Below are 18,086 nucleotides of genomic sequence, written 5' to 3'. Positions count from 1 at the left end.
CAGCCATCTTTGAGGAGGAGGCGGGGTACACCATGAACTGGTTACCAGCCAATCTTGGGGCAAAAACAAACGCAACCATTCACGTTCACATTCACACCTATGGGCAATTTACAGTCTTCAATTCACCTAGTATGTATGTTTTTGGAAAGTGAAAGGAGGCCGGAGTCCCTGGAGAAAAACCACGCAGGCACAGGGAGAACATGCAAACTCCACAAAGGTGGGGAAAGGTTTGAAAGCCCCGGTCCTCAAAACTGTGAGGTAGACGCTCTAACCAGGCAGTCACCATGCAACGTAAATAGTACCAGTGTTATTTTATATAGGCACTCCTGCGACCCTTTGAGTATAAGTGGCTTGGATATTGGATGGATGAATATTTAAAGAGCTGAATATGGAATTTACAAAGACAGACCAAAATCCACAAAACATTGGGAAGCTTCAGTGCATTTCCATTATTATCACAATGAGAATGTTTTTTATATTTTTTCATTTTTATTTCTTTATTTTTTTTTTTTAAAGGATGCAAGGTCGAATCAAATGGGCAGCATAAAGCCCAAATGGTTTCAAAGTTGTCGGCAAATACTTGGTTGGGAAGTGTTTCTGTGATTTTTGATAGGGCTTTCCTTCTAGAGCATGTATTGATCAACATTTTTGTGAATAAAGGAATTTGGACACTCCGGGGATTCGACTCAAAGGAGCAGTGAATGAGGATGTAGACTCCTACATACTTTAGCTGCCTGCTTATCGTTTTCTGATGCTTTCTCATGTTTGTTGGTTTTTTGGTATTAAATGTCTTGAGCGGTCGCTGTGATTTATGGTGTTCTTGCCTTTTGCTTAGATATGGAGAAAGCACCTTGTGGGGAAAATGATTATTCAACCTCAACGTAATTAGATGAGTGGTCTGAAATGCACAAAATGCTCACACGGGATCGTTGGCGCTTTATTTTATTAATTTTTCTTCTGCAATGATGTCAGCTGTCAGACCTGAAGCGGGGTGTGCTCTTTAATTGGTCGCTGGCCTTGTTATGAGCTGACAGTGCGTTCTGCCTCTTTGATGATCAGAGTCCAACTCCTTCACCGCCTCACTGCTCAACATCCCCCACTATCAGGTCTTTGTCTCAGAGGGGCCGTATGCTAAGTCCCACCCTTCCTTACTGAGCTGTGCTTGAATAACTGACTATAAAAAGCCAGAGCACCAACTATATAAAAAGTTCTCAGTTCAAGCGCCCAGTAAAATGTAATATCAGTTATGTTTGACAATATGGCAACTATCACGAGAACATTTATTTGTACACAAAAAAAAAAATTGTACCAGATTTGGCAGATACCCATCAATCCAAAGGGAATGGGGACTAAAGGAAAGAAAGCTTAGAAAAAAAGATAAACAAATACAGTTCTGCTCATACAAGAGTATGAGCCATCATCTCCAACATGAATCCCTCATTTGAATCTCTTAATTTGAAACCGTAACCCTCACTTCAATCCCTGATTTGAAACAGTAACCCTCACTTGAAAAAACTCACTTTGAAACCAGAACCTTGTCTTTAAGAATCACAATTTGAAACCTTAATCTAAACTTGATACCCTACTTAAAACAAACTTTCTTTTATCACTCTAGGATAGCCTTTTAAAACTACTTAGTTTAAAGGCTTTGTTAAAACTAATAGGAATGGGAGCACACATTAAAGGTTAGTAGATGACGGTTCAGTGTTTCTTTTAATGCCAGACCTATCCACAGATTTCACCAAGAAACGTCTCTAATTTGGAAAAGTATTATTGAAATTCATCTCTCGCTCAGACATTCCGATGAGCCCGGCTGAAAAACTGACATCCAATCAGCGTTTGCCGCGCCTCACCGAACAGAGAAAGAGAAGGTCCACTATCTGGCATTTTGTGGACGATTTTTGTGAAAAATAATTACAAACAAACAAAAAAAAAATAGCATGATGTACAATGTTCAAACTGTGCGCTTGAGCCACAATACACACATCCAGCACTTGAGTGTTATAGAAGGGGGGGGGGCACTAACTACGTACAATAACAGTCCTATTATATGGACCGCGGAGATTTGATGCTTTTCTGAGGAGTTGGTTTCGATGTAGAGATTATACAGCAAGCATTTTTTTTTTTACCCCCCCAAATTTTACTTTTGAAGCAGTCAGCCTCTCGCGAACGATTGGCGGCCGGGGGGATGGGGGTGCACGCATGGATCACCGTGAATAGTAACCAGAAAGTTTTGTGTGCTCAGAGCCAACAAAGTGAATGTAACAGCGAGTCGATGCTCCGTGCTATTACTACTCCCACCATTGAGCAAACAAAACAAAAATAACAATGTACAATGTTCAAGCGTTTGAGCTAGAATGCACACAGGCGGAAGTCGATGTGTCGGGAAGAGAGTGGTGTTGACGATGAACAATAACAGTTCCATTATATGGACCGTGGAGTTTTGATGCTTTTGTAAGGAGTTGGTTTCAATGCAGAGATTACACAGCAGCCGTGGCCTGCTGCAAATGCAAACTCGACACATGGAAGTCCAGGATTGAACAGCTGCCCCTCATAATGTATGTTGTTGCTTTACTGTACCAGCACGAGAGGCTATAACTTAGCAGCTAATAACCAGTAATGATTAAATGCGTGCAAATTTCCCCGCTGATGAATGAGCCTCAACTGGGACAGCCACAGCTTTATCCTGTCAGGTTGACCCCACGGGAGGTTAAAGAAGGACAAATTTGGATGCGGTTTCTCAGTTTTGCTGCAGAACAAGTCAGGATCTTGGCTTAGCTGGAACGAATGGTCTGTATGCTCAGCGCCGGCGACGTCAGATGTGGAGTCAAGGATGTTTCTTCCGCGTTTAGCTGTGAAAGCTGGCACACATCCAGACTTTGCTTCGATTTCAAAAATGTTCATTTTTATTTTTTTTGATCAATTAATGTCCAAAATATATGTAATAATAATATTACTTCACATTGGAGGGTTTATCGTACATATGAAATTTGAGGAGAGTCTTCCTTAAATTACTATTATTTAGTTAATTACTAAACCTAAACCTATCCCTGCTATCAAGTACAGATAAATTGATAATTACATTATGTTATGTGAAATTATTTTATTTTAATCGCGGGGACACTGTCCGCTTCTGTCAAACTCAAGCGGAATTCATCATTCATTTTGCAAAGCATGATTTGCAATCATCTTTAGTGTTGCCAGCATCCATGTTTACCTTAGTGTATCTACACACAGCTGACAGACTTGGCTCCTACTCCCCCTGCTCGGAAAGATTACAGTAGGTCAGACTGGTAAACTGTTATCGGCAAGCTCCATGGCAGTGCTCCTGAGGCCGGGCCTCCCGGGCTGAATGACTGGTTGGTGTTGGGACTTCCCTCTCATGACCTTCAGGTGCCCCTATCCATGCCCTCCTTTCCAAAATACAAGGAACACCCTTGCACCCATGGCCTTGCTGGTGACTGACTGTATCGTGGGCTCTGCAGGTTGTGGTAGGGGGGGTGGGGTGGCTCGTCCATTCTGCTTGATGTAACAGCCGAACATGACAAAAAAAAAAGGATCGGTTGTAGTATCTGTCGATTTTTATGGGCACAAAAGAAAACTTACAATATTGGCACCAATACCAATCCATACTTGAAACTTTTCTTTGAAGCACCTTATGCTAGTTGGTAACCTTGATTTTAAACCCAAGCTCTCATTTGACACCCTAATTTGAAATGCTAACCCCGTCTTGAGACTCTAGTTGGAAACCCTAATCCTGTGGAGCAGGGGTCGGGAACTTTTTAGGCTGAGAGGGACATAAATGGCAAATATTTTTAAATGTAATTCCAAAACAGCCATCCAATATTTTCAAAACTAATTGCAAGTGTATTCGTGCATTTTATGTAAGACCAACACTTTAAGAGTACATTAAGTCTCTAAATTCATTTACATAACATTATACTGTTGCCAACCAATGATGACAAAAGTACTTTTTAGCATTAATGCGACTTTGCTGATAGCTTAGTCGTCTGTTTCATGTGTCATTAAATTGAACTTCATGCAGCCTTTGAGACTTCCATCCGTTATTCATGAACGTAGGTTGTTCTTGTTTTTTTTTTTTAACGTGTGAGAGACTTTTCATATGCGTATAACCAAACATTGTCAGTACAGCAATATTCACACACTGCAGTGTGTGGTATGTGATGGGAAGTGTGTTCCAAGTTTTCACAATCTGTTGGTCTGCAGGTTGAATTTTTTTTTCATTTTTCCGCAACTTATGTGCGCTCGCCAACAATGCTTGGCGACAAATTCCGGTGGTGGGCAGTGCATAAGCATTTTGTCAATATAAACCACATTGATTGGTTGCGTAAGTACTGTAACAACATTTGTAATTTTGAGTGTACCCCTTTAAGAGCGGAGGAGGGGGCTGTGCAAGGTAAACTAGGAAGAAGAGTGTGTGGCCGTCATTGGAGGCCGTGCAGCAGGTCGTTGTTAGAGAAAGTTATGTGTGGTCAAAAATGTTAAAAAAAAAAGACATCAAGCTGACGTCTTTTTTCTTTTTTTGCCCACGCAGTCACCCGATCGACCGGAACTTCGCGAGCACCCCTGCTGTATACAGTATGTCGTTATGAGCCATACGCAACCACCAAAAGAGCCAGGTGTGGCTCGCGAGCCATAGGTTCCTGACCCCTGCTGTGGAGTGTGGACAACCACCAGTCTTTTACGCGTAGAAAGGCGGTCCACTGATTTCATGCTAATGTTGTTCTTGTCTGAATATCCCTAGATCAAAACTGTTAGTTGATGTCAGCTGAAATTTGGTCTAATGAGATGTGCTTTCCACTTTTAAGATCTCTTAAATTTTTATAAACTTTGGTCATTGAAGATACCGTTGGAAATCTACAGATAGGATGTTTACGATTTTCTGGCAATCTTTTTGTTGTGTCTATTTTCTGCAGCCGTTGAATCCTTAAAAGCATTATTTATTCATTATGAACAAGTTAGTCATCTGGGAAGAGAGCACATTTCCTCTGATTTTGTTATTAAAATGGTCACGCTTCCACTTTGATATTTCCTCTTAAATGCTTTTGGCTCTTTCACGTTCAGCATGTCCTCCAAACACACTTTGTTGTTTTTTGTGAAGGGTCTATTAATAAGTACATAAACACTTGTTTGTTTCCCTATCTCATGTTCAGATTCAGGGTCTGGAGTGGATGGTGTCCCTGTACAACAACAACTTAAACGGCATCTTGGCTGACGAGATGGGCCTGGGCAAGACCATCCAAACCATCGCCCTCATCACATACTTGATGGAGCACAAAAGGCTCAACGGCCCCTATCTCATCATCGTGCCACTTTCGTCAGTACTCCCCCGCCTGGCATTTGTCCTAAATACTCTTCTTTATGATTGACACACTAGTGTTTCTCACACTTGTAGTACAGAATTGGGGGTGGGGGTTAAGATGAGGTAAAGAAGGTTTTGAGTCATTACATCCTTCATGTAGTTGCTTGCAAAGATGACAAAATACAAGTAAAAACAGCATTATTGTAACTTGCTAGAAGAAACACTTCAACTCAGTTATTCACCTAACAACTCGGGATCATCCCCAATTTGAGACCCAAACTGTCTTGAAAGCCTAATCTGAAATTCTTGAAGCTCACAGTTTGAAACGCTAATCTTATTTTAGAAATACCACATTGAAACTATTGACACTAGACCAGATTTCAAACCATAACCTTCTCTTGAATCCCCAAGTTGAAAACCTAACCGTCTTTTGAAACTCTAAATCAGGCTTGACTTTCAAGCCCAAATCTCAAACCTTAGTCATGTCTTGAAACTAATTTGAAACTCTAACCTGTCCTTGAAACCCAAATTTGAAACCTTTGTCCAGGATTGCAATTTAAATTTTTAGACTAAATTTCAAGCAATAATCCAGTTTTAACCCTTTATACGCCATTCACGAAAATACAGGTACAGGCAAAGTTTGTGACTTTTGCTCTTTCAGTGTTTTCTTTAAATACAATTCCTCTCCCTTTGTGCATATACTGCATACATGCAGTTGAGTGGGTGTGTTACCTGGCAAAGCAGTCATTAAATAGAATCAATGAGTATACTTTACACAGCAAATTTGTGTATGATGACAAAAAAAACACATTTATTCTAGTCTGTCCTATCAAACTGGTGTTTATGCAGTAACATTCAAGCACCAAATAGAACACTTGTCATAGTTGACACAGTTGCCAAAGCTATTTTGAAAGTCAAAATTACACCACTTCGTGTGATAGTGTTTTATGAAGGTGTATAAATTTGTTCGGCTTTGTGCTTTAATAACAAGTGAGTAGCAACACACAAATACATATGTATAAGTGGCCTGTTTACAATAGCCAGTACCTGTGTAGATTGTTTTGCATGATGTCAAACCGTGAAAGATGCGGTGTAGCAAAATCCAATTTACCGGCCTAATAAATGTGGATAATTAATATAAAATGAAGAAAATGCTGCCACATTATGGCCCTTTAAAGGTTCTACCTGCTCCCTCAAGTGTAATGTTTAGAACTGGCCCTGTTTGAAACCTTCATTCAAATTCCTTACCCAGTATTAAAACGCTTTTTTGAGACCCTAACGTAATTTGATACATTAACCTTTAATGCTTAATTTGAACCCCTTATTGAATCTGTAATTCTTTTATATTTGGTTAAAACTCTAACCCTTGTTTAAAACTCTTACTGTTTTGAATTCTTAATCCCGGGTTGAAATCCTAATCTGAAACACCATCCCAGGTTTAGTGGCACAATGACACAGCTGTAGAGAGGAGGCCTCACAGTTCTGAGGACCGAGCCCTGCCTGTGTGGAGTTAGCATGTTCTCCTTGTGCCTACGTGAGTTTTCTCTGGCCACTCTGGTTTTCTCCCACATCCCGAAAACATGCAACATTAATTGGACACTCTAAATAGCCCCAAGGTGTGATTGTGAGTGTGACTGTTGTCTGTCTCCATGTGGCCTGTGATTGGCCGGGAACCAGTTCAGGGTATACTCTGCCTCCTGCCTGATGAAAGCAGGGATTGGCTCCAGCATTCCCGTGACCCTCATGAGGATAAGCAGCTGAGAAGATGGATGGATGGATGGATTGAATCCCAGGTTTAAAAACGTAATTTAAAACACTAGCCCACTTGTTCACGAACTGTTTTGCAGAGCCCCCCTTTTGGCAATAAAATTATTTTCAGCCCACAAAGATCACTTTTACAGTTGAAAAGTTACACTTGCGAGTTCTCCAAACCACCAAGAATAAACAAAAAACTATTTTTTTTTTTTTCAGATAACATTTAATGTTTTTGAATTCCTGTAGTCAATTCATTGGCTGTTTTGGGCTGTTTACTCGGTAGTAAATTTATCTCCGTCTCCTGGGTGTAACTTAATGAAAACGGTTCATGGGAGCTCCACACCCAACCTGTTATAATGGTGGTCCCCAGTTTAAAAACCACTGCCTTAACCTTTGGTTGAAATTATAATTTGAATTTTGAATCCATGCTAATCCAAAGTATGTATATAGAATTCAAAGATGTCTTATTTGCTCTTATACATACATTTATCCCCCCCCCCCTTTTTTTATTTTGTTTTTGTACTTCAGTACAATGAAATCCAATTCCACCTAATGCATACTTCCTCAGTTTTTGACGTTAGGTCTGGCTCCGGCTACACAAACACAGATAAGCAGCAGTGTCTATGCCGCGTGATGAATGACTTGATATTTTTAAAGTAACAAGCTTTGTAAATTGGTATTCAACATGCTGACTGAACACGGCGGTTGGATTACCAACACTCCATGTTAGAGCTGAAGCAATGTAAAACTTTGCAAGGTTAAAACGCACTTTTGTTAAACGAACATGCTCCTCAGTCATTCATTCTACTTAACAAAGCCAGCAATTTATTGGTAGCTGTTTTGTTCCCCCACCATTAATCCCTTTAAATTCTTAGACTGCACTCCAGCCCTCAGATACAAGCTGTGTGCTGATTTCGATGTACTCCTTAGCCTAATCGCCATACAAAATATTAATGAGTCAAGAGCCTCTTTATGCTCACAATCTCTTAAACTGCGGTATCCAGTCATTTTACTTTGTTAAAAATCAACAGGCACCCGTTTTTCTGGTCCAAAGAAAGCAATCTAAATGTTCTATTGTGAAAATAATTGTATACTGTTGTTCTTTCTATAAGCCCTAATCTAGAAACACAGACGTCACCCAATTAACAGTTTTTCTCTGTTTTGAATCAAATGGCATACATTTTGTGTACTTCTGGGTAGTAATGGACTTTCATCAGCTATAAAAAAATGCTATGCTGTTGTTACATATTTACAAAATACTAAAACTGCAGTATGACTTTGAAGGCGAGACAATAAGTTTAGTTCAAATTCAGAGTTCACTGAAACTGGCCAATTACAGGACAGAACAGACTTAGTTCAGTAATACAGTAAATAGTTTTGTCTTTTTATCATTGTCCAAAACCACAACCAAACCCATGAGCCCAGGTGGTCAAGGGTATACTATTTGATTGGAATGTATTATTTGGGGGAAAAAATGGTATGTTGTTTTTTCAAAATGCTAACTTTGTTACTAAAAGGGGTTTAGTTATTACCTGTTTTGCGATTACCTGTAATCTTAGCCAATATACGCTAATAAGGTAAACTGTGTTTTGGGAAGTTTGTGTGAGCCTTGTAATGACTGATAGTAAGTTGGGAACTCTACAAGCAAAATGTTGCTCCCTGTTATTATTTTTGGGTGGTATGTTTTTATTTACGGGTTACCTTTATTTATCCAGGTTAGGCAATTGACAACAGATTGTCATGTGCAGACAGCAGAGTAAAGTAAGGGTTAGGGTTAGAGTTAGTTAAAAATAAAATTAAATCTACAAGAAATTTCTTATGAGTGGTGCAGACTGGAAGGCCTTGTTGGCTCCCATAATTACTGAATTGGCAGATTACAGCTCAGATGTAATCTTTTTCTATGGACTGATCTAATTGCAGTCATCCTCTGTTGAGCGATATATATGACTGGACAGCCAGTTTTGAGCACATTCCAAAACTCTCTCAAGCAGTATTGTGACTCACTACAAACGTAGTGTCGGCAGTCACTGGATGATGGAAATTCATGCTTTTAATAACCTAACAATTGCTCGCTCAAGGCGTCTCTGTAATTTTCATAAATTTTCCCGCTTTCAGGACTTTATCCAACTGGATATACGAGCTTGACAAGTGGGCCCCATCTGTGGTCAAAATTGCTTACAAGGTAAAATTAAAAACGACACAATTGGAGCTTTCCAGAATGCATTATTTGTCAAAATATCTTTTCCTTAATTCTGCAAAAGGGTACCCCCGGCCTGCGCAGGGGACTGGTGCCGCAGCTCCGGAGTGGGAAATTTAACGTTTTGTTGACCACCTACGAATACATCATCAAGGACAAGCACATACTGGCCAAGGTAAAAGAAGATGTTCTCTTTGATGCACCCAACTCACTTCACCTGCTTTTTGTGGCTTTCCAACCAGTTACTCAGTATTCAAGAAGCTTTATTGTCAGTGACATTGGAAGTTTTTTCTGTGGAAAATAGAGGAAATGTAATAATCTGGGGTGGTATGGAGGAACGACTGGTTAGAGTGTTACCCTTAAAGTTCTGACGAGTAAGGTTCAGAACAAGGGCCTGCCTGTGTGGTGTTTGCACATTCTCCCCTTACTTGTGTGGGTTTTGTCCGGGCACTTCAATGTGTGTGTGTGTGTCTCCCCCCGTCCCAAAAACATGCATTAATTGGAGACTGTAAATTGCTCTTAGGTGTGATTGTGAATGCAAATGCTTTAGTATCTATGTGCCCTGTGATTGGCTGAGAATCAGTTCAGTGTACCCAGCCTCCTCCCCGAAGATAGTTGGGATAGGCTCCAGCACTCCTGTGATCCTTGTGGTGATAAGCACTCCGTGCGATGGATGGATGGATGTAATAATTTGCTTTGATCTTTATTAACGACAGAAAATAGGGATAGGGTTAGAGTCCTGGTACTAACAACAATAAACACCCAGTAATTTACAGTTCTCTAGTTGCGTGTTATCAAATTTAAACTATAAATACAGTATACCACAAACTTTGAACCGTGTTATAGAACGAATGCTAAAACATGACAATGAAGGCACCTATAAAAGTGATCGTTCAGTGTCATGCAAGTGTAAAAATGATAAAAGTCCTTAAATTGAAAGGGGGATTCTTTCTTGCCATGTCTCTCCTGTCATGCAAATATAAAAGTTACACTGTAGAAACAAAAGTCTATCTGAACTTTGAATTAATCCTTCCTTTATTTTCACCTACTTTCTCTTCACAGTCCTTGTTAAAACCCCCAAAAGTGAATTCAAAAATATGTTTCTAAGTACATCCGAGACAGTTGCTGAAAACATCCAAAGACTGAAAACTCAAACAACAGATACTTTAAGGGAAAGTTAACTGTTAAATCACAGCTTTCTTCTTTTGGGCCATAATGTTTTAAAAGAAGGGCAAAAAAGGCAAATATACTCCCACCACACAAACACAGATAAGCAATATGCATGAGCTAAGCTGAAACACTATTGTGCTAGGGACAAAATGGCGGGTAAGACACGGGCATTGTAAAGTCAAAACGTTTTGTCGAGACCGTTTTAACCTAAGAACTCCCTGCACTTACAGATAGTTAATCATTGAAATTTGGTAGGTTTGTTAACAACACTTGTCTTTCTGATCTTACAATTTACAAAGGATTTTTTTTCACGTTACATGGACTTTAGGGCTCAAGGGGTCTTTGATAAGTGTCACAAGATAGAGTGCATGATATGGTTTTAAATCTGACATTATATGTGACTTTAGAGGTGTATTTTTTCCTATAATTGCATCACTGGACAGTAAGAGTGTTGACTGCAAGAGTTGCAAAAAGTCATTTAGACCAAACTTTTCTCTTAGAAGCACAACTGTTTGCTGCCGTGCAAACAAATGGGATGTGCAACCCAATGGGAGATTATTGAAGCGAATCTCAAAGCACATAAGACGGCTTTATCATTTCTTTCTCAAACTCGAAGAGGGGCATTGATGCAAGCTCAACCAGACTCCGCTCTAAAAAGCCGTTATTGATTTATCGAGTGGCGCTGCAGTCAAATGAACACGGGCCTCCTTTGCCTTTCTTGCAGTGCTTTCCAGACTTTTTTGTCGGTACTCCCTTATTAAATGTGGCGGATTTGTTAAAAAGCCAGATGTTACATATAGTACAAGTCTTTTTTTATGGTGGGGTGGTGGGTTGTTCTTGATGCCATCATCACTGCAAAGGACTGTGCCATGATCACACCAACCTTGAAATGATACAACACTATGTTGAATTTTTTTTTTTTCCCCTCATACTTGTTCTGCTGTAAACAGTAAGAACTCTCCCCAAAAAGCTGTTTCACGTTGGAATTATACTTCTGGAGGGTGCTAAGCTTTATTGCTTTCAGTGTCATAAAATGACTTTGTACTTATTTTTCAGAGCATCTTTCCGAGCAAGTGTGTGCTCTTCCTTTTAAACTTACACAAGTATGTGGGACTTGAGAGAGCCTACACAATTGCTACAGCATAGCTGCCTTTGCCTTTTACATTGAATCCACTGTCTTCCCGCACGAGTTTCAATCCTGCCACCAACTTAAGACTTTTCTGGAACTTTGCACAATGTATAATTTCATGTCACGTTTAATTTGGGCTAGAATTCGTGCCAATTCGTACCATCAAGGAAACGTGTCACCAGTTGTTGTGGCCAAATGGTCAAGGCGGTGGACTAGATACCCATCGGGGTCTCTCTGTCCAGGTTTGAATCTTGTTAAAAACATCATAAAATTTGTGGAATTTCACATAATATTCAGTTCGTGTTAGCTTTGCCAATACTAGCGTGTAGGAACAATAACACAAGTTGTTGCATCCCAACGGTTAAGGCAATGGACTAATAAGCTATTGCAGTCTCCATGAAGGTTTGATAAAGCTTTTTTTTTTTTTTTAATTTCTTTTATTTCCGTAGTCGATTACTTTCCAAATGACTGACTAGAGTCTCCTTTCCAGATCCGTTGGAAGTATATGATCGTGGACGAGGGCCACCGTATGAAAAACCACCACTGCAAGCTGACACAGGTGTTAAACACGCACTACGTTGCGCCACGTCGCCTGCTGCTCACTGGCACACCACTGCAGAACAAGCTTCCTGAGCTATGGGCGCTGCTCAACTTCCTGCTGCCCACAATCTTCAAGAGCTGCAGCACCTTTGAGCAGTGGTTCAATGCTCCATTTGCCATGACGGGCGAGAGGGTACTCATCCTCTTTTTGTATCAATCTTTTTTCCCAAGGTGTCTTGAATCTAGCTGCCCCCTCCAGTTCCTGTGTCATTGTGGTAGCCAGGTCACTGATTATTCCTATTAAAAAGATCAACTTTACAAATTTTTCTTCAGGTGGACCTCAATGAAGAGGAGACAATCCTGATTATTCGACGTCTGCACAAGGTACTCAGGCCCTTCCTACTGCGCCGGCTAAAGAAGGAGGTGGAGTCTCAGCTGCCAGAGAAGGTGAGAAGGTTCCTGTTTGGTGTTTGATTTTTACACAAACGTTTTCTGTCTGATAGCAACAATTGAGTCCTCGCAAGTTTGAGAATTTTATCAAGAGAATTTTGTGAGGAAATTACCTGGATTCTTCTCAAGATGCTGCACCTCCCTTTGAGTCATTGAATTCATGTGGAATATTTTTTTTCAAGTGGTAGAGTGGGGTTCTAACACGAAATAATTAATTAGCAAACACTGTTTCCTCTTACATTGCGTGGTTTACCACACTTCCCTTGAGGTCATTGAAGGTTTTTTTTGGGCATTTTTAATCATTCCCAGAACCAGTGTTGCCACAGTTACTTTGAAATTGTAACAGAGTGACTTTAGTAATAATAATAATTAAATAAGTAATCACTTGTGCTTAAAAGTAATTTAGTCAGTTTGCTGATTACTTGATTTCAATAAGGTAAAAAAAAAAGTAACTTTTTAGTTACTTTTGACAGCTGGCAAGTGGCGGGAATATAATTTGTCCACAGTACCAAAAAAGCCTGACCTTAACCCTACCCATTACTAACCTAACCCTAACATTACAAGTAATAACTTAAATATTAGTTGAGTTGAAGCGAAGACTAACAAGAACTATTTTAGCAACTCCCATGATGGTTCTGACATGACAAACTGATTTTGTGGGTAATTAACGGACTAATGGTTCTGACATGACAAACTGATTTTGTGGGTAATTAACGGACTAATATTGTTGTGGTTTTTTTTTTGCATTGTCAGAAAGGATTAGTAGGCTTCTGTCTGATCCATGCATTATGTATTGTCTTGTCTCAGCCGTCTTGTCTTTCCCATGCTGCTGACATTTTTTTTTTAATAACTTAATTGGCCCTCAGGTATTTACAGTAATATAAATACTACTATATAATAAGAAACTAGTGTTTGGATCAGATATACTGTGCAGGACGGCCTAGAGTAAATGTGGTTTGTGGACTGGATCAGGAAATTACGACATTAAACCAATTGGCCAATCAGCAAAAAAAAGCCAGTTATCACCCGATTCCAATCAGGCTAATAAAATCAGCCTAAAGTGTAATTATTAGTAGGTTCGAAGAAAAACTAATAAAAACATGGGAATTTTGAAGTCTGAGAATTTTTTAACATAAAGCATTGGGTATTTGACAACAAAATAATCAATTAACAAAATAATCTGAAAAAGGAATTTATTATTTTTCTCCATATACAACGCCTCCTTAAAGCACAAAACGGAGGCGATTTGCTTGCCCTTTGAAAAGATTACTATTTTAATGCATATTCCACTACAGTTTTCAATTGATCTGCTTTCAACCTACAGGGATTTTTGGATATCACTTGTTAGAATTCATTTGATTAATACTAAAGATATTCCATGTGTTCACATTTTGTTTTTATGACCGCCATGTGCCCAAAGTCCCGTTTTACATTTGCAATCATTTTGTCCTTTGCACAGGTGGAGTATGTTATCAAATGTGACATGTCTGCCATACAAAAAGTCTTATACCGACACATGCAGAAGGGAATCCTCCTCACCGACGGCTCAGAGAAAGACAAGAAGGTACAAACATGTTGAAACCTTTACTACCTAATCACCATTAGTTTTGCACGTCTTGATTATTGCTTGACTTGGAGTACCATGGCCTCAGGGCAAAGGTGGTGCGAAGACCCTGATGAATACCATCATGCAACTGAAGAAGATCTGCAACCACCCATACATGTTCCAGCATATCGAGGTGAGCTCTGTTTAGTGCTGAATAGGTTGCTTGACAGGTAGTTCGTGAGTTAATGGACATGAATGACCACCAGGGGGGATATAACTCAACGAGGTCGACAGACACATTTAAGTAAGATGAATAGGGATATGCCGCTATCGTTCAATGCGCCAATCACACCCCTGTGGCTGATTTCTCCTCCGCTTGTATGATCTCACTATGTGAGACTATTTGCACCGCTTTTAAAGGGTACATAATAACCTGCTTCGATTGCTTGCTGGGGTGACGCACCCACTAGTGCACACATCTCATTTTAAATGTGCAGGGGTTACACCGGACCACTAAAGTACTAAAACCTGGTGTAGCTCACCTCCTTGCAGAGTGGGCTGACAGATACTTCAGCCCTGCAGACATGTGCGGGGGAACAGACTTATTTCACTTATCATCTTTATTTGCCCATTTTTAATTCTTTTACCCCACTGGTACCATGTAGCTAACGGGAGGGAGGGTGCACATACACAAACTGTCATGCATGGGTGTGGATAAATTAATGAGGTCCGTGGACATATTTGGATTGCTCGCAGTCATCACCAGCTCATCCTGTATTTAATCAGGTTATCTTCTGCCACACTGGCCAAGTGACAATGCTCTAGTCACGCTTGGATTGCTCTCTCCATTCATGCAAGACCATAATTGCGGCTCACTTAATTTGAATGAATGAATTATAAGGCGTTTTATTCGCAAACTAATTGGGATTTTTTTTTTTTACCGCCCCCTTTGCAGACAGCCCTTTTAATAAATAGACTGGCTGTGCACATCTACAAGTTTACAACAACTTGTTGTAACCCACCACCTCGCAGAGCTGGGTTCGTGCAAGTCAGGAAAATAGAGCACAGCGATTTTGGAGTTGTCCGAGTCTGCAGAAAGAGTTTGTGACCCCTACATACATAATTACCTTATAGAAGCATTTATTCCAATATGGAATTGAAATGAAACCTAGAGAATCAAAAATGAAAAGTGAAATTCTCCTGCCGAGCCCAAGAGATGGATGGATGGATGGATGGATGGATGGATGGATGGATGGATGGATGAGTAGAGCTTCTCTTGATTGTTCAATTTTCCAATACAGGAGTCGTTTGCTGAGCATTTGGGCTACCCCAGTGGCATCATCAGCGGGTAAGTTGAATCAAAAAATTTCTTTCATCCATCTACCTCTCCACTCTCAATAGAATTTAACAAAAGATAAGAGGCTATGATTGTGTGGCAGTGCTGACTGAGCATTGTCTACAACTAGTTATTAATACAGTGAGGTAGTGTTGGCTGATCATCTCCTCCGATACTAGCCAATGAAGAGTGGAGAGTGTCTGGGAAAACGGTTTATATTCAAAGAGATTACTAGTGGGGAAAAAAAATATTTTTTCTCATTTTGCTGTATTCTGAATATTAATATTCTAAACTTTTTGCCTTTTAAAGGGGTCATCAGCATTTTAAAAATAATTTTAAAACAGTTATTCGATGTCATGATAGCGCAACTGTAATATTTGTCAATAAAAAAAAACCCCTCATGGATCAAGTGCTACTTGCACCTTGCTGAAATTGGTCGTTTTGAGGGCTGTCTCCACTTTTTACACTTGTCTTCCTCTCCTGTGAGGCCTGTGCAAAATACGATTTTCTTACTGTAACAACAAGGGCCGGCAACTTGTTTAAGCCCATGAGCCCATGAGTATTTTTACTACTATTGCCAACCTATGGTAATTCAGTAATAAATTCATAATAATATTTTAGTTGAATTAATTTCGTGACCAAGCTCATAATTCAGTTTACATATAGAATTTAAAAGTATCAAATATTTTTTTCCTCATTGCTTCTGCCTACAAATAATCATTACATATTTTTTTTTGTTTCATTTTGCGTGAAGAAAAGTTGACTGGCTTTCCTTGTCCACCATTCAGCACATTACATCTACATTGCTTTTCTCAATACTCAACCAGTGGCTTATCGGAAGCTCTTCAAATCAGTACCTAAAATTTTGCCTCACAATACAAGAAAGAGTCGACTAAGCGACATCTCATAACATGACAAACTTGGAAGGTGGGGTAATTGTAAGTCACGGTAACTCAGCATGCATTCTTGTGCTGCATGACCATGTACATTACAGCACTGCACGAACTAGTTAATTGTGCACCATTATTAACCTCGAAGCCCTGTGTCTCATGATAATCTAAAGTTATGTAACCTTGTACGCTTTTTAGGCTGTATTGTCCTGTTCATATATGTTGCTTTTAATTTAATTTTATTTTTTTTGCCTGTTTGCGCAATATCAAGGTCTGCAGATTATTCTGTAATGATTTTTGATAAGGGCTGCATGATATTGGAGGAAAAAAAAATGACTTTTTGGTTTTCATCAACCCTGCGATATATATTACAATGTTAAAAAATACAGGATAATATTCATATTTGTCTTTTTCCCTCTCTATAAAAACTATGCTCAGTAGAGGACATAGGTATGCCAAGTCATTTGTATTTAGATCCACTGTAGTGTTGAGCAACAGTTAAACCAGGACTTCACTCTGATGGAAATTAGCTCTGACATTATTGGCTGCCACATGTACAGTGGAGGCTCTCTAAAGGTGCTAATTAAGATTAATTAATGAGCGATGGAAATTAACCAAAGGAGTCTCTCGCCTCTTAGCCAAGCTGTCAGTAATTATCTGTTTTATGCCATCCGGTCCCAACACAGACCAGACCTGTATCGAGCCTCCGGGAAGTTTGAGCTCCTGGACCGCATTCTTCCCAAGCTGCAGGCCACCAACCACCGGGTGCTGCTCTTCTGCCAGATGACCTCACTCATGACCATCATGGAGGACTACTTTGGCTACCGCAACTTTCAATATTTGCGTCTGGATGGTGAGATTGCATCTCACAGTACAGTATTAATACACCACACCAGCAGTAGTGATTGAACAGTCCATATAAGGTATTTGTGTTGTGGTTTTTGGTAGCATGGTGCACCATAGCATGTTCCCACACAGAAGATAAGTGAGGCGCGCTCCTTGCCCCGTGTCATCTCTGTAAACAACAGTACAGCTCAGCCTTTGGCTTGTGGATGTCATAGATAGCCACATGCATTTGGAAATATAGTATATTAAACCATAGCTATCCACTAATGTTAGAGATCAAACCCTGATGTGACCACTGAAAATTTGCGTGTTACGGATGTCCCCTACCCACATAATCGCCTTTATAAATAGTTGAACACTAATTACATCCTTGTCTATGATCCCAAAACACTCTATCATTTAAAAGTCATCTGACAACATTAGTCTTGAATATTAATTGACATTATTTATTGAAATGACCAAGCTCCTACCTTATTTTGCATATCAAATCACTTTTTTTCCTTTGATATTAATTGAAATACCATTAATCTTCTCCTGTCCCCCAAAAAACACACTCATGGTTTGACTCGCGGATCCCAATTTAAACAAAAACGTATCCCGAATCAGAATTTTAACACTCAAAAAAGAAACAAATCCATCCATCCATCAATCCAGCCATCCATCCATATCATCTCAAAGAAAAGATGAGGAAAATCTCCAAAACACATTCAGAAAACTTACCCCAAGTCATTTAAAAAATACTCATAATACGATAAATACAAGTAAATGTTGACGAGACATAAAGATCACCATCAAATACATTCTTTCCCAGTGTGTCCTATAGCGAGAAACTTGTCTATTTAGTTTAAAATATTTAAAACGGGTTATATTTTAATGTCATCTTAATTTTTTTCATTTGTTTTAC

At 39.5% G+C, this 18,086-nt stretch overlaps 1 protein-coding gene across 1 annotated transcript in view; it reads left to right on the top strand.

The window, feature by feature from the left end:
• Positions 1-18,086, top strand: part of smarca2 (SWI/SNF related, matrix associated, actin dependent regulator of chromatin, subfamily a, member 2) — a 63,100-nt gene that overhangs the window by 21,329 nt on the left and 23,685 nt on the right. Inside the window, exons 16-24 of the mRNA XM_061817135.1 lie at positions 5,175-5,338; positions 9,194-9,260; positions 9,340-9,450; positions 12,065-12,307; positions 12,448-12,561; positions 14,024-14,128; positions 14,217-14,303; positions 15,412-15,458; positions 17,023-17,189. Of these exons, the coding sequence (XP_061673119.1) occupies positions 5,175-5,338; positions 9,194-9,260; positions 9,340-9,450; positions 12,065-12,307; positions 12,448-12,561; positions 14,024-14,128; positions 14,217-14,303; positions 15,412-15,458; positions 17,023-17,189 (1,105 nt within the window). The remainder of the gene's footprint in view (positions 1-5,174; positions 5,339-9,193; positions 9,261-9,339; positions 9,451-12,064; positions 12,308-12,447; positions 12,562-14,023; positions 14,129-14,216; positions 14,304-15,411; positions 15,459-17,022; positions 17,190-18,086) is intronic.

The sequence above is a fragment of the Syngnathoides biaculeatus genome, chromosome 4, assembly GCF_019802595.1.
Source record: "Syngnathoides biaculeatus isolate LvHL_M chromosome 4, ASM1980259v1, whole genome shotgun sequence".
In the NCBI taxonomy this organism is placed as follows: domain Eukaryota; kingdom Metazoa; phylum Chordata; class Actinopteri; order Syngnathiformes; family Syngnathidae; genus Syngnathoides; species Syngnathoides biaculeatus.
This window is presented reverse-complemented; position numbering and strand designations above follow the sequence as displayed.